This window comes from Castanea sativa, chromosome 9 (genome assembly GCF_040712315.1).
Source record: "Castanea sativa cultivar Marrone di Chiusa Pesio chromosome 9, ASM4071231v1".
NCBI lineage: Eukaryota > Viridiplantae > Streptophyta > Magnoliopsida > Fagales > Fagaceae > Castanea > Castanea sativa.
Genome location: NC_134021.1, coordinates 5447070 through 5462635, shown reverse-complemented (window position 1 = coordinate 5462635; position 15566 = coordinate 5447070). Strand labels below are relative to the sequence as shown.

General features: G+C 41.9%; 1 protein-coding gene across 1 annotated transcript; it reads left to right on the top strand.

Moving 5' to 3' along the window:
- The first annotated feature begins 763 nt into the window (after positions 1-763).
- On the top strand, positions 764-2810 carry LOC142610079 (UDP-glycosyltransferase 86A1). Its single transcript, XM_075781789.1, has 2 exons — positions 764-1353; positions 1715-2810. The coding sequence occupies exons 1-2, from the start codon at positions 831-833 to the stop codon at positions 2668-2670; spliced, it is 1479 nt and encodes a 492-aa protein (XP_075637904.1). The 5' UTR covers positions 764-830; the 3' UTR covers positions 2671-2810.
- Positions 2811-15566: the final 12756 nt, after the last annotated feature.

Sequence of the window (15566 nt, the reverse complement as noted above, 5' to 3'; positions counted from 1 at the left end):
TAGTGTAATTTTTTGCTTATGGATGAAAAAAGTGCATGAAAAAACAGCTTCATTTTGTCGTCAATAGTAAAGTAAGCCAAAGTCTTGCAAAGAATATACATATACATTTTTAACAAAGGAGCAAATATGAAACTTTTTTTTAATAATATTCGATACGCAATACTTTCACAAATTTTTTTATAACAAAATTTAAGTGGCAAATTGTTAATGGTAGGTAAAAAGTGATGTTAATTATGGGTCTAAATAAAAACTAGTTACAACTTGCCATGTAACATTTATTGTGAAAATATTGTGAAAGTTATCTCAAAAAAAAAAATTGTGAAACTAGCATTAAAATGATCATATTCAAATTTATTTTAGTTGGGTTTAAATGCAATTTAGAGTTAGGGTGTTCAAATTTTTATTTTAGAGGGTCAAAACAAAAGTTAATTTTTTTTTTATATATATTAAAAAAAAATTGACAAGTCAGGGGGTTCATTTGAACCCCTGGCTCTAACATAATGCGGCCACTGAATAGTTGAAGGTGCAAATTGTAAGCTTTAAAAGTGATTTACAAGCAATCCAAACTTAAAAGAAACAAAGTGCATTTTAACCTAATTTTTTTTCATTAATTTGTAAGAAAATTTCTCAAACATACAATATTACTTTTCAAATAATATCTATATTTGCTTTTAATCATATTATTTATTTTAATAATTATGTTCCTTAATTACTTAGTTGAAATATTCAATCATATATATATTCATGAGTATTAGGTCTTGCTATACTAGCCAACTTCATTTTAGCTTTTGTGAGTTCTCTCTCTCTCTCTCTCTCTCTCTCTCTCTCTCATGGAGAACAATCACCAAAAGCCTCATGCTATTTTGTTTCCCTACCCTCTTCAAGGCCATGTAATTCCTTTCGTCCATCTAGCCATGAAGCTTGCATCAAAGGGCTTCATCATCACCTTTGTGAACACTCAATCAGTCCACCACAATATAACCAAATCTCAACCCAACAGCACCAAAGAAGATGACATCTTCGCCGGAGCTCGTAAATCAGGTCTAGACATACGTTACACAACTATCAGTGATGGTTTTCCACTAGGGTTCGATCGTTCCCTCAACCATGACCAGTTTTGGGAGGGTGTTTTACTTGTCTTCCCTCCCCACGTCGATGAACTTCTAGCAAAATTGGTTCACTCCGACCCTCCCATCACTTGCTTGATTTCAGACACTTTTTTCGTGTGGTCATCAATGATTGCCAACAAGTATAACCTTATTAATATTTCTTTCTGGACTGAACCAGTTTTGGTTCTTACTCTCTACTATCACTTGGATCTTCTCATAAAAAATTCTCATTTTGCTTCTCGTGGTACGTGAAAACTTGCTCTCTCTCATGAGAAAATGTTCAAGTTATTATGAGTTTTACTATATAAAATTTATAAATTGATGCGACAATGAATGTGATTGATGGACTTTATCTCTCAATAAAAGAATGTTTGTAGGTTCTGTATAGAAAAATTTATAATATTTCTTTTCTAAGGTTAATCTTCTTTGCACGCCTTCTTTTTTACTTTTTATAGAAAGAGTGTATGTTAGGTTGTAAACTTGCAACTACCATCTCTATACTTCGTTTTGGCTAATTCATTCATTCTTGCATATATAGGAAATTTACATATATTTTTTTTTTTTGTATTTTTATGGGATATTTATTTATTTTTTTGTATTACCAGATAATCGCAAGGACACAATTGATTACATACCGGGTGTGAGGGCCATTGAACCAAAGGATTTGATATCTTATCTTCAAGCTACCGACAATATATCAACAGTGGTGCACCGTATCATAAACAAGGCATTTGAGGATGTGAAAAGAGCGGACTTTATTGTCTGTAACACAGTCCAAGAGCTTGAATCCGAGACAATCTTAGCCTTACAAGAAAAGCAGCCAATATATGCAATTGGGCCTCTTTTCCCAGTTGGATTCACCAACAACACTGTGCCTACTAGCCTGTGGTCCGAGTCAGACTGCACACAGTGGCTTAGCACCAAGCCACATGGTTCAGTTTTGTATGTCTCGTTTGGTAGCTATGCTCATGTTACTAAGCAAGACATCGTAGAACTAGCATTTGGGCTTTTGGTTAGTGGGGTGAGTTTTATTTGGGTGGTTCGACCTGATATTGTGAGTTCTGATGAGACCGATTTCCTGCCCGTTGGATTTGAAGACGAGACCAAAGGTACAGGCTTGATCGTGCCTTGGTGCCGTCAGATGGATGTGATCTCACATCCGACGGTTGGAGGGTTCTTGACTCATTGTGGATGGAATTCAATATTGGAAAGCATATGGTGTAGTGTACCATTGTTGTGTTTCCCTTTGCTCACTGATCAATTCACTAATAGAAAATTAGTGGTTGATGATTGGAGGGTTGGTCTTAATCTATGTGACATGAGGTCTATCACAAGAGAGGAAGTTGCAAGAAAGATTAACCGTCTGATGAGTGGAAAATTAGCTGATGAATTGAGGAAGAATATCAAGGAGCTCAAAAAGGTATTAGAGAACTCATTGGTCACTCATGGATCATCAGAAAATAATTTCAATCAATTCATCAATGACGTGAAAATCAAAATCAGAAAGAAACTTGGGACTGTCACATTAAAACACAATGGTCAATCATTCAATAATGCTTAGTTTCCATGGCCTACGAGTATGATCAATTATTGTACAAATTCATAAATGACCTCATTGTTCTGTCAAATAATAAAAAGAACAGTGCTTAAACATTGTATCATCTTTTAATGTTTTACAAGGAATTGTGTTACTTTTAATTACCCTTATTCTTAACAAATGAAGCAATGTGTGTACTGAGAAAGTGAGATATAAAAGGAAAGGACAGAATTTAGAAATTGTTGCTTTCAAAATTCTATCATATCTAGCTGTATGATTAACTCAACCAAGGAAAATGGCTGCACTAAATGTCCCTAAAATGGATAGTTTGTTTTTAGTGGATACTAAGTGTCAAAATTACATCATTAATTAGATTTATACTCTTCCACTTGACAAATAAAGTATGTCACCTATTCAGATGGCTCTAGGTCCCGCTGGGTTTGTCAATATGTTTTTTTTAATTAATATCCTATTCAATACAGGGTTTGTCAATATGTAGTAGCATTATATGATCTTTCATCCTTTTATGACATTTATTAAGATTTTTTTGCTACTCTTTCACTTGTTAATATTACAACAATAATTGAACTTGAAAATTTTGAGACCAGCTATATTAACACTCGGTCACTCAACAACAGAGACAGACTTTGGATTTTAAGCTAGTGAGGGTCAGAGTATAAAGAAAAAAAGAAAAGAAAAACTCCAAATAGACATCCATATAGTATTAAAAAAAATTATAAATACACAAAATCATTGTTTCTAAATACATTAAGATGCAATCATCTATCAACAAAAAAAGATAATAATAGTAATGTTTTTTTTTTAATATTAAGCTAGCTAGGATTTTTTTTTCTTTTCAAGTTAGAGCATTCACAGTGGTGATGCTAAAAATTTTAGCTTGTAGTACCTCAAAAAGCTACTTTATCTGTTTTACCACCTCATTTTACAATATACCCAATATTAATTGTTCTATTTTTTTTGGCAAAACTACAATATTGGTCCCTCAAGTTTACCCTGTGTGCGCAATTAGTCCCTCAAGTTTGAAGCGTGCACAATTGGTCACTTAAGTTTTTAAAATGAGCAATATAAGTCCTTTTACTAATTGCCATTAACGGTGTTACTTATGTGGCTAACGGAATAATGACTTGGCATTTTGTTTTAATGATGTAATATTTTTAATTAAAAAATTACAAACTAAAATTACACGTGAGAAACATTATTTACCGTATTAAAGACCCAGCCATGGCTTAAAAAAAAAACAAAAAACACCAAGCCACAAGACAGAGAAGGGATGAGAGGGAACAACAAGCCCTAGCCACCACAATGCTACCATACTGCAATGTTATTATGTCACCCTTTCCAAAACTACAACGCTACCATACCCCCAATAATTTAAATCATGTCTAGTGGAGAGGAGGCCCATCTTGAGATCTGGATTCAGCAAGTGTCTAGTTAGGTAGACATTTTGATGAAGTGGGAAAGTCACAAGTGATCCTTATAGAACAATTATATAGAAAATTCTCTATCTACAACAACATGGGAAACAAGAAAAGCGAGAAAACCATTTTATCCTAGCAGGCTTTGAGGACATTTGTAGTTTTAGAGGCTGCAATTCCGTAGCGGCTGCTTCTGGGGTTGCTGGAGATCCAACTCCAATATCCTGGGGCTATTTACTGCATTATCACCTGTAAAAAATTTGGTAAATAATGTTTCTCATGTGTAATTTTAGTTTGTAATTGTTTAATAAAAAATATGCCACGTCATTAAAACAAAATGTCAAATCATTATTCTGTTAACCACATAAGTAACACCGTTAATAGCAATTAGTAAAAGAACTTATATTACTCATTTTGAAAACTTGAGGGACTAATTGCGCACGCTTCAAACTTGAGGGATCAATTGCGCACACAGGGTAAACTTGAGGGCCCAATATTGTAGTTTTGCCTTTTTTTTATCATTTCATTTAAAATAATATAACCAACTCATTAAAATAATAAGGAAGATATAGAATTTGAGTTTTTTAATTGAATGAAGAGATATAATTTTAATAAAATATTGTATTTTATATTAAACAACTTGCTATAGTCAACTGGTACTTATACTAGTTTACTGTAATTGCAAAAAAATTAGCTTTAGCTTCTCTAATAACACATGATTTTTTTTTTCTTTGGTGGTAAAATTAGTTTTTTTTTTTTTGTTGCTAAAATACAATTGTGGGGGGTAAGATTTATAAGATAAACAAATGGGCCGTGGGCTTGATCAGTTGGTACTAGTTTGTTTTTGTCATTTGGGCTTCTAAGCCATGAGTCAGCCCATACTACAGACATCCGAGGACCCGTCCGAGGATGAATGCCTCCTCGGATGGGCCCGGCAAGCACCTTGGGATTTGCCAAGGAGATTAAAGGCAGAGTTCTGGAAGAACTATTGGGTAAAAAAGGGATTCAAGTACCCTCTAGAGGCAACGGCGTGATGGAAATATTTGAGAAAAAGGCTGCGACATTTACATTAAAGACCCTGCACCTACCTCCCTGGCCGCATTAATGGGGAAATGACCTTTGAATAGTAAGATTGAACTTTCCTGCCACTATTTAAAGACTTCAAGAAGGTGGTGGAAAGAAGGGGGGCAAAAAAGAAAGAAGATTTGGGTGACACGTGGATGTAAGAGGAAAGAAGAAGAATATTTAAGAAGAGAAAGGGAGAAAATGAGGGGGATACATCCATTGAAAGAAGAAAAAAGGAACTAAGAACTATAATTTTTAGCATAAAAGACAAGTAATACACAAATCATCCTTGGCTCACGTCCAAGGAGGGTCCCTTGTCATATTTGTTTATCATTTGCTAAGATTGTGGCATTCTAGCCTACTTATTAAGTTTCCAGTACCCCTAAACTAGATTTCAAATCCACACTCTACAAATCTTATTGTTTAAGGCTCATTGGGCCTGAGCCCACGCCTATCTTTGGGTCCAGGTGCAATTGTGCTCTTATAATTGGCACCGTCTGTGGAAAATCTAGTGTAAAAGGAACTGGAACACCATAGTAGGCTTAGGCTCACACCATGCAAAATCTCAGGGATCACAACCTGAGGATCTATTCGAACGTCTTGAACACTGGAGGGATCGAGAGGGAAGCGTTCACACTGTATATCCTAGCGCAAGTCATACTCATGGTGGAGGCAGCGCCACCCATGAAGATGATGCTAAAGCCATGCAAAGGGAGATAGACCACCTCAAGGAGAAGCTGTGCCACGTCAGACGAAGGCGTGCCTCACCCCCATTTAATCCTTCCTCTGGGGGATCCCGGGGAAGTAGTTACAGTTCATGGTCCTGGTCTCCTCCCAGCAAAACTTCCTCTTACAAAGAGGGTGACCTACTAGGTCGCAGGCATAGGAAGCTCCCCTCTAGGGGCTTGGGGAACGACACTATGAGCCGGGTGCTACACCAACTCTCAAAATCTCCATTCTCGCGAAGGATAGAGAAGGGGAGGCTCCCTAGGCGGTTCACCCAGCCTACTTTCACCATTTATAATGGCCAGACTGACCCAGTGGAACATGTGAGCCACTTTAAAGAATGGCGGTGCATTCTCACAATGAGACCTTGATGTGCAAAGTCTTCCCTTCCAGTTTGGGGCCTGTAGCTACGAGATGGTTCAACGGCCTAGAGTCGAGGTTTGTCGGCTCGTTTGGGGAACTTACTAGAGCATTCGCGCCACGGTTCATCACATGCAGTAGAGTTCCTCAGCCGTTGGATTCACTTTTATCTATGGCCATGAGGGAGGGTGAGACGTTGAAAGCATACTCCGACAGGTATTGGGAGATGTTCAATGAGATAGATGGAGATTTTGACGAGGTGGTGATTAATACTTTTAAAATGGGCCTTCCCACTGACCATGATTTGAGAAAATCCTTGACCAAAAAGCCAGTACGGAGTGTATGTCGCTTCATGGACCGCATTGACAAGTACAAGAGGGTGGAGGAAGATCAACAGCAGGGTAAGGATAAGGCGAAGGTTATCCCACATGAGAAAAGGGATTTCAGGTCAGACAGATATCACAATAATATGCCGAGGAGAGATTACTCTGGGCAGCATGGCTCGGCAACTCCTCAGGCTGTTAGTATTGTATTCCGAGAGCCAGTACACCAGCCGTTGGAGAAGGTTCATAAGGAACCCTACTTCAGATGGCCCAGTAAGATGGCGGGGGACCTTGTGAAGTGGAATCAGAATCTCTTTTGCCAGTACCACCAAGACGTGGGTCATACCATCGAGAATTGTCGGACCCTCTGGAACCATTTGGAGCAGCTCGTGAGCAAGGGAAAGTTGAAGCAACATCTATACCAACCTAACGGGCAAGGTAGTCAGTCTGGCTTGAATAATCAGAAGAACAATTCATCTCGGCCCTCCTTGGGAATGATAAACGTTATCTTCGCTGCACCTGGCAGGACAGGTTCATGTCCCACTAGAGTGATGATAGTTTCACACTCCCAGGCCGAGGAGTCAGGCGCGAAACTGAAGAGGCTGAAAGTGAGTTTGCTCGTTTTGGGATTTTCAAAGGAGGACAAAGCTAGTACCATTCAACCCCATGATGACGCCTTGGTAGTCACTTTGAGGATAAGGTGATGATTGACCAGGGCAGCAGGACAGATATTATGTACCCTGACTTATTTAAGGGGCTGAAGTTGAAATTGAAGGATCTCACTCCTTACGACTCGCCGTTAATAAGTTTTGAAGGGAAGGCCGTTATACCAAAGGGACAGATTCGGTTGCCCGTGCAATCTGGCTCGAAAACGATTGAGGTGGATTTTATCGTGGTCGATGTATATTCCCCATACACTGCCATCCTTGCCAGGCCCTGGCTGCACGCTTTGGGTGCCGTCTCCTCCACCTTGCATGTTAAAGTAAAATTCCTTTCGAGAGAATACATCGAAGAAATTTTGGGCAGCCAATCAGTGGCCAAGCAATGCATATCAGCTGTAGTACTACATCAGGCCAAAGTGGAGTCCTCGGCCTCGACTGTTGACTTATAGCAATTAACGACTCTGGATGCGCCCGACACAGTGACAGCAGAGGAAGCCACATGTGAAGACTTGGAGAAGTTTCTGATAGCAGATGATCCTGAAAGGTTGAGGTGGATTTTATCGTGGTCGATGTATATTCCCCATACACTGCCATCCTTGCCAGGCCCTGGCTGCACGCTTTGGGTGCCGTCTTCTCCACCTTGCATGTTAAAGTAAAATTCCCTTCGAGAGAATACATCGAAGAAATTTTGGGCAGCCAATCAATGGCCAGGCAATGCATATTGGCTGCAGTACTACATCAAGCCGAAGCGGAGTCCTCGGTCTCGACTGTTGATTTATAGCAATTAACGACTCTGGATGCGCCCGACACGGTGACAGTAGAGGAAGCCACATGTGAAGACTTGGAGAAGTTTCTGATAGCAGATGATCCTGAAAGGTTCTTTCAAGTTGGCGTACGTTTACCGTACCAGGAGAAGATGGAGTTGTTGGAGTTTTTGAAGGACAACATCGATGTCTTTGCCTAGGACCCCTATGAGGCTCCGGGGGTAGACCCAAGCTTCATTTGTCACCATTTGAACGTCAACCCTGCTATTGTTCCTAGAAGGCAAGCACCTCGGCGTTCCTCTAAAGAGCACTCCGAGGCTGTTAAAGAGGAAGTGCTCAAGCTCAAGAGGGCTGGGGCTATAAAGGAAATTTTCTATCCAGAGTGGTTGGCGCATACGGTCGTGGTGAAAAAGAAGAACAGAAAATGAAGAGTATGTGTGGACTTTACAAATTTAAACAAAGCCTGCCCAAAAGACTCGTTCCTTATGCCACGCATCGATCAGCTTGTGGATGCCACGGCTGGACATCCTCGGATGAGCTTTTTGGATGCCTTCCAGGGTTATCATCAAATTCCATTGGTGGCGGAGGATCAGGAGAAGACTGCTTTTATTACTCCAACAGGGAACTATCACTACAAGGTTATGTCATTTGGATTGAAGAATACTGGGGCTACTTACCAAAGGATGATGACCAGAATGTTTGAGTTGCAACTTGGAAAGACCATTGAGGTATACGTGGATGATATGGTGGTGAAGAGTAAAACAATAGCTTCACACGTGAAAGATTTGGACGACACCTTTCAAGTACTTAGAAAGTACAAGCTGCGTCTTAACGCCTTAAAATGTTCTTTTGGCGTAGGTTCTGGAAAGTTCTTAGGTTATATGGTTACTCATAGAGGGATAGAAGTGAACTCGGTACAAGTCAGAGCCATTCAAGGCTTACAGCCACCTCGGAATCCAAAAGAAGTTTAGAAGTTGACCAGAATGATCACTCCTCTCAGCAGGTTTATCTCTCGGTCAGTTGACAGGTGCAGGCCTTTCTTCCAACTGTTGAACAAATGGAAAGGGTTCCAATGGTTTGAGGACTGCGTTGTGGCCTTTCAGCAACTTAAGGAATATCTTTCCCGGCCACCCATTATGTTTCGGCCAGAGGTAGATGAGATCCTGTTTGCATATCTGGCAATGGCCGTCCATGCGGTCAGCTTGGTCTTCATAAGGAACGACGGTGGGGTACAGAGACCGGTTTACTACGTCAGTAAATCTTTGAATGAAGTCGAGGTGCGTTACCTACTTTTGGAGAAGGCACTTCTAGCCGTAGTTCATGCCACTCGGAAGCTTCCTCACTATTTCCAGTCCCACACCGTTGTAGTTTTGACCCAACTGCCTCTCAAGTCAGTGTTGTGCAGTGCTGACTACTCTAGAAGGGTGGCTGAATGGGGAACTATTTTGGGAGCCTTTGATATCAAATACATGCCACGCACCTCGGTGAAGGGCTAGGTTCTCGCAGATTTAGTGGCAGAGTTTGCTGAACCATTGTTGGAAGAAATTGTGAGGGAATCACACATGGATGAAAAATCAGTTGGCATGATTACAAACAAAGGACCTCCGATTTGGAAAGTGTCCGTTGATGGCGCAGCTAACCAGAGAGGGTCTGGTATCAGGCTTGTTTTGATATCCCTTGAGGGAATCGTCTTTGAAAAATCCTTGAGGTTAGCGTTCTTGGCAACTAATAACGAGGCCGAGTACGAAACAGTTTTGGTCGGTATGAACATGGTGCGTAGCATGGGCGGAAGGGAACTTCATATGTTCTCGGATTCTCAGTTAGTGGTCGGCCAAGTGACAGGGACCATGGAGGCTAGGGATCCAAGAATGCAAGAATACTTGACCCAGGTCAAACGCTTACAATCTAGATTTGATTCATTTATCCTTTCCCACGTTTCTAGGAGTGGGAATACACATGCAGACTCGTTGGCTACCTTGGCGACATCCTCGGCTCTGTGCTTACCTAGGATTATCCTAGTCGAGGATTTGCTGGAGCCGACTTTCACCACTGTTACTGCAGCCCATGTCCATTTGATAAGGCCTGGACCTAGTTGGATTGACCCTGTAGTATCTTTTCTGAAAAATGACATTCTTCCAGAGGACAAGTCTGAAGCAGATAAGATCTGTCGAAAGGCTCCTCGTTTCTGGTTATCCGAGGATCAGAAATTATACAAACGCTCCTTCTCCGGATCATACTTATTGTGTGTACACCCCGAGTCAACGGAGGCTCTTTTGGAAGAATTGCATGAGGGAATCTGTGGAAGCCATACCGAGGGAAGGTCCTTAGCCCATAAGGCCCTGACTCAGGGATATTGATGGCCCAATATGCAGAGGGAAGCTCAGGACTATGCAAGAAAGTGTGACCAGTGCCAAAGGTTCGCTCCTAACATTCATCAGCCTAGGGGAGTCCTTAATCCTTTGTCCAGTCCTTGGCCTTTCGCTCAATGGGGATTGGACATAGTAGGGCCATTTTCGAGGGCTGTAGGAAACAAGAGGTGGCTACCCGTGGGAACCGACTACTTCACCAAGTGGGTCGAGGCTGATCCTTTAGCAAATATTAGGGACATCGACTCCAAGAAGTTCATTTGGAAGAATATCATCACTAGGTTTGGAGTGCCACACACACTCATTTCGGACAATGGCGTTTAATTTGATAGTAAAGCTTTTAGAAAGTATTGTGGTGACATGGGCATCATAAACAGATACTCTACCCAGCTTATCCTCAGGAAAATGGGCAGGCCGATGCCGTTTCAAGGTTATAGTCAATGGACTCAAGAAGAGGCTGGACGACGCGAAGGGCAGATGGGTAGAAGAACTACCACATGTTTTATGGACGTATCAAACTACGCCGCGCAGATCCACTGGAGAGACACCGTTCTCTATGACCTACGGGGCCGAGGTAGTAATACCTCTAGAATTTGGTTTCCCAACCCTAAGGACGAGTTCTTTTAGTCCAGAAGATAATGACGGCCTCATGGAGAAAAGCCTTGATTTGGTTGAGGAACGGAGAGAAGCCACCATGGTCCAAATGGCTTATTATCAACAGAAACTTAAACGAGGGTATGACACCCACGTAAAGCTAAGGCCGCTAGCGTCCGGGGATCTGGTGTTGAGAAAAGTTGTGGGTACTGCTAAAAACCCAGCTTGGGGAAAGCTAGGACCAAATTGGAAAGGACCATATCGGATCATTTCTATAGCAAGCATAGGGTCATATCGACTAGTTGATTTAGATGAAAAAGTTGTACAACGCCTGTGGAATGTAAACAACCTTCGAAGGTATTATTATTAATAAAATGCACTTTTGTCGTTCGTGGTTTAAATTATGAATGTATATGGGCTATAAGTTACAACTTCTAAAATATCAAACAGAAACTTAGTAATGCATGGTCCTCGGACCACATACCTTGTGAAAATTGATATGTTCTAAAATATCAAATATAAACTTGGTAATGCGTGGTCCTTAGACCACATACCTTGTAAAAATTGATATGTTCTAAAATATCAAACAGAAACATGGTGATGCTTGGTCCTCGGACCACATACCTTGTGGAAATTGATATGTTCTAAAATATCAAACAGAAACATGGTGATGCTTGGTCCTCAGACCACATACCTTGTGAAAATTGATATGTTCTAAAATATCAAACAGAAATTTGGTAATGCGTGGTCCTCGGACCACATACTTTGTAAAAATTGATATGTTCTAAAATATCAAACAGAAACATGGTGATGCATGGTCCTCGGATCACATACCTTGTGGAAATTGATATGTTCTAAAATATCAAACAGAAACATGGTGATGTGTGGTCCTCGGACCACATACCTTGTGGAAATTGATATGTTCTAAAATATCAAACAGAAACTTGGTAATGCATGGTCCTCGAACCACATACCTTGTGGAAATTGATATATTATTAAGTATCGCACAGAAACTTGGTCAGGGATAGTCCTCAGACCACGTACCTTACATAAATTGATGTCTTATTAGTTGTTGCAAATTCTTAAGCATCAAGCAGAAAGTTGGTAACGTAATGTCCTCGGACCCCATACCTTGGCGAAATTAACGTTTCAAGTTATGAATTCTAACTATCACATCGATATGCACGGTTCTCAGCCTATATGCCTTGTGCAAATTTATGTCGTACTTATCATCAGGTTCTTGAACACTTTACTTCAGAAATGCTAGCAAAAATCTATGTCATGCTAATATGGAGATTTTGATGAAGTATTCTTGATTACTTCATGCCTTAAGTTGAATTCTAAATTAGTTTTTTAAGCGTTATCATTGCGTCGCACAGGTTATACTTTCAAGTTGTAATTTGTAAAGCACAAGTTAAGCGTGTTTAAGGTTATGATAGTTTAGCTATAGGAAGTGGAGTTAGTTGTTCCATTCATGCTTTCTTTATGTGTCAATGAGAGCTCTTATGGTAAAAACAAAAGTAAGATAAATGTAGTTCAAATAAAGACCAAACAAGACAGATTTTCATTAATTGTTTTTTATATACATTACAAAGAAAATCTTAGTTACAAAAAAAAAAAAAAAAAGAAGTCCTAGGTTCGGCCCTAAATTTTTGGAAAGGGGTCTTGCTGGGAAGTACTGGTGGCCTCAGTGCTTTTTAACTCCATTTCAAAGGAAGACATGACTTGTTTTCCTTTGTCTGCTGTAGTTAATGGAGGGACGATGGGCTCAACACTTTGACTCAGGTCCTTCTCAGCACCTCCACCATGTTCCTTCTCTTTATTGGAACCTGTAGGTTCTGTAGGATCTGGAATGGGCTCTAGGATCGCTGGAGGGAGCGCAGAAAGAGCCGTCTTAGGGGTAGGAGCGACAGTAGGAGGCTCTTCTATCTCCTGTATGTCCACGGGAAGCCAGGTGTTCTCGGGCTTCCTCAACTTGGAAGTTAAGGGAATCCCTGCTGCGGTTAAGGCTTCCCCCCAAACCTGCTGGCAGTATTCTCGGCACAGAGCCGCGAATTCTTCTGTCATCTGGTTTTCTATGGCCGCCACCCCTTCGTCGTAAGCAGCCTTCTTCGCGGCCTCTAGCGAACCCTTGAAGGTACGAGCTTCGTCCTTTATCTTCGCAAGCTCCTTCTCAAAGTTAGAGTGCTCCTGCTGAGCTTTAGATAGCTCTTCATCCTTTTGATGAAGAAGCTTGCGCTGCCCCTCCACTTGGGTCCTCATGGTTCTCAGATTGGCCTCGACGCCGTCTCTTTCTCTTTTTAGATTCGCCAGCTAAGAGGTGAGCTTCTCGTTTTCTGCGAGGGCCTGGCCTAGGGACTTCTCGGTTTCTAACTGAAACTCCAGTTCCAGTCCCGCTTTCTTCTGAGAATCCTCCACGAATTTCTCGACAGCAAAGACTTCTTGGATGGCCTGTGACAGAGTATCAAAGAGTCAAATGCATAAAAACATCCACTAATACTTAGATATTATGAAAGACGAAATGGAGATAAGGAGTGAAACTTACCAGGGCCAAGTCCCTTTTCAAAGAAAGGAACAAATGAGGCTAGCTCATTTTCTCCAAGGCCTCCATGTCTTTGGGCAGAAGAAAGGGACGTTCCAACGCATCGGCCAGGTGGAGGGCATGGCCTTGTTGGAACACCCTAATGTTGGACTGGCAAGAGATTGGTGCCCCGTCCAGTTTCAGCTCGGAAGACCAGGTAGTCGGTGCTCGATGCACTTCGGCCAGATCCCTTATCTCCTCGCTTTCTATTGAAGGAGCACGTCCCTTACCTTTGTCCAGTTTCTGCTACTGGGTTTGTTGTTGCTGTTGTTCCAGCTTCTTCTGCTTTTCGCCACCAGCCTCCTCGGCCTATCCCTTCCTCTTCTTCTTGGGCTTCTTGATGGAAGGCTTAGGATCGGCTGGAGGAGGGGGTGGTGGCAAGGATGGAGGAACTTGAGACCCCCCTGCTCCTTTTTTGGCGAATCTCTCGCCCCTTTTATGCATAAGTCCCTTAAGCATGTCCATCTCTTCCTCCTCGAAGCTGGTGTCGGGGCGTGCGACTATCAAGCCTGCTATCCCGGAGGCCTCGACGGGCTCGTCCTCCTCGTCAGAGAATACGACAAACGGGTTTCCTCAGGGTCTTTCGATGTCCTCGAGCTGAAACTGGTCTATCTCCTCATCCAACAAGTGTGACGAGGACACTTACTCCTCCTGGGCAGCGGTTGTCTGAGAGTGCGCCGAAAGAGGGATTGCAGCGATGGGGCATGTGTACAGGATTGTGTTGGGTTCATCGAGGAGATCGTGGTTGGAGAGGAAGCTCGGTCATGCGACGTTTATCCTTCTGCGTCTTTTATCCTCGGCAATTATAGCATTTTCTATCTCTTGGAAGTCCGAGGATATGGGGTTGTATCCTAATATTAAATGAGCCGCTCTTACTTGCAAGTCTTCACTCACAAAGACTTCTGAACGGAGAATGCGGTTTAGGTCAGCAATGTTACAATGGCTCAGGTGTGAGCGCACGTGCTGTTTATCTGTGAGAAAAGACACCCAAGGAGACAAACATGGTCAGACCTGTAATGAATGTGAAAAACCGGAAGCAATAGCGTACAACAAGAAATGAAACATTGAAAGGTGTTGGGATTGAATCATGGGGTAGGGAAATTAGCTCCTAACGAGTCACACCTGGATCTCCCCATACGACTGGGCAGTGAGGGCCGTCGTGCCAGTTGCCTGAGGCGATGAGGTAGTCGTCCTTCATGCCTTTGTTGGACTTAGGTAGACAGGAAATCAACCTAACTACACTAGACCGCGACTTAATGTAATAACCTACGTTCTTGAGTTTGTGGCATTCGTACATGAAGGCAACATCGTGCCATGTGAGGTTCAAGCCCATCTACTCATTTAAAGCGTCGACACTTCCTAAAACCCTAAACACATTGGGTGCACACTGGTTTGAGCATAACCTATGATTGCAAAGGTATTCCCTAGTTACACTTCTCATAGGGAGAGTCATCCCACCTTCTATGAAGGCAATCATAGGGATGATAGCCTCTCTCGTTTTCCTAGAACCACCTACGGCTTCTGCTGGGCAATATTCTAGGCCTACGTCACTGGGAATCTGGTATTTGGCCCTAAAACCTTCCATCCCAGCGGCGGTATCTACTGAACACTTAAACCTACCCATCTAGGAGAAAAGAAAAGGCAAGTTTTGAGAGGAGAAGTAGTTAAGAAGGGAGCCGAGGACAGAATCCAGGAAGAAAGGAGCAAAGAAAGCAAGAACTTACGAGATTTGGTTATGCGAGTTTCCATGGGTTTGTAGAGAGAAGAGGCGATGACTGATACTTTGATGTGATTGAATTTTGAAGAAATGAATGAAGGCGCGGGTTTCCAAGCGTTTTGACGTGCGGGAGACGGCCTTGAAATTGGATTTGTCCTGCTCAAATTTTCAGGGGGCGACCTGGACCGTTAGATGTCCATCTCACCGTTGAACGTGGGGAACAGGGTGTAACTTGCGGCCATAAATGCGCACATTCCAAAATTCGAAGCGCCAGACAGCGTTTTCTGGGAAACGAAAGGACCCCCACACACGTGGCGATGTACGAA

Excerpts from the sequence above, each read along its gene's own strand:
- LOC142610079 (XM_075781789.1), top strand. The coding sequence starts at position 831 with ATGGAGAACAATCACCAAAAGCCTCATGCTATTTTGTTTCCCTACCCT. Across the intron at positions 1,354-1,714 it reads TTCTCATTTTGCTTCTCGTG|ATAATCGCAAGGACACAATT; the intron begins GTACGTGAAAAC and ends TTGTATTACCAG.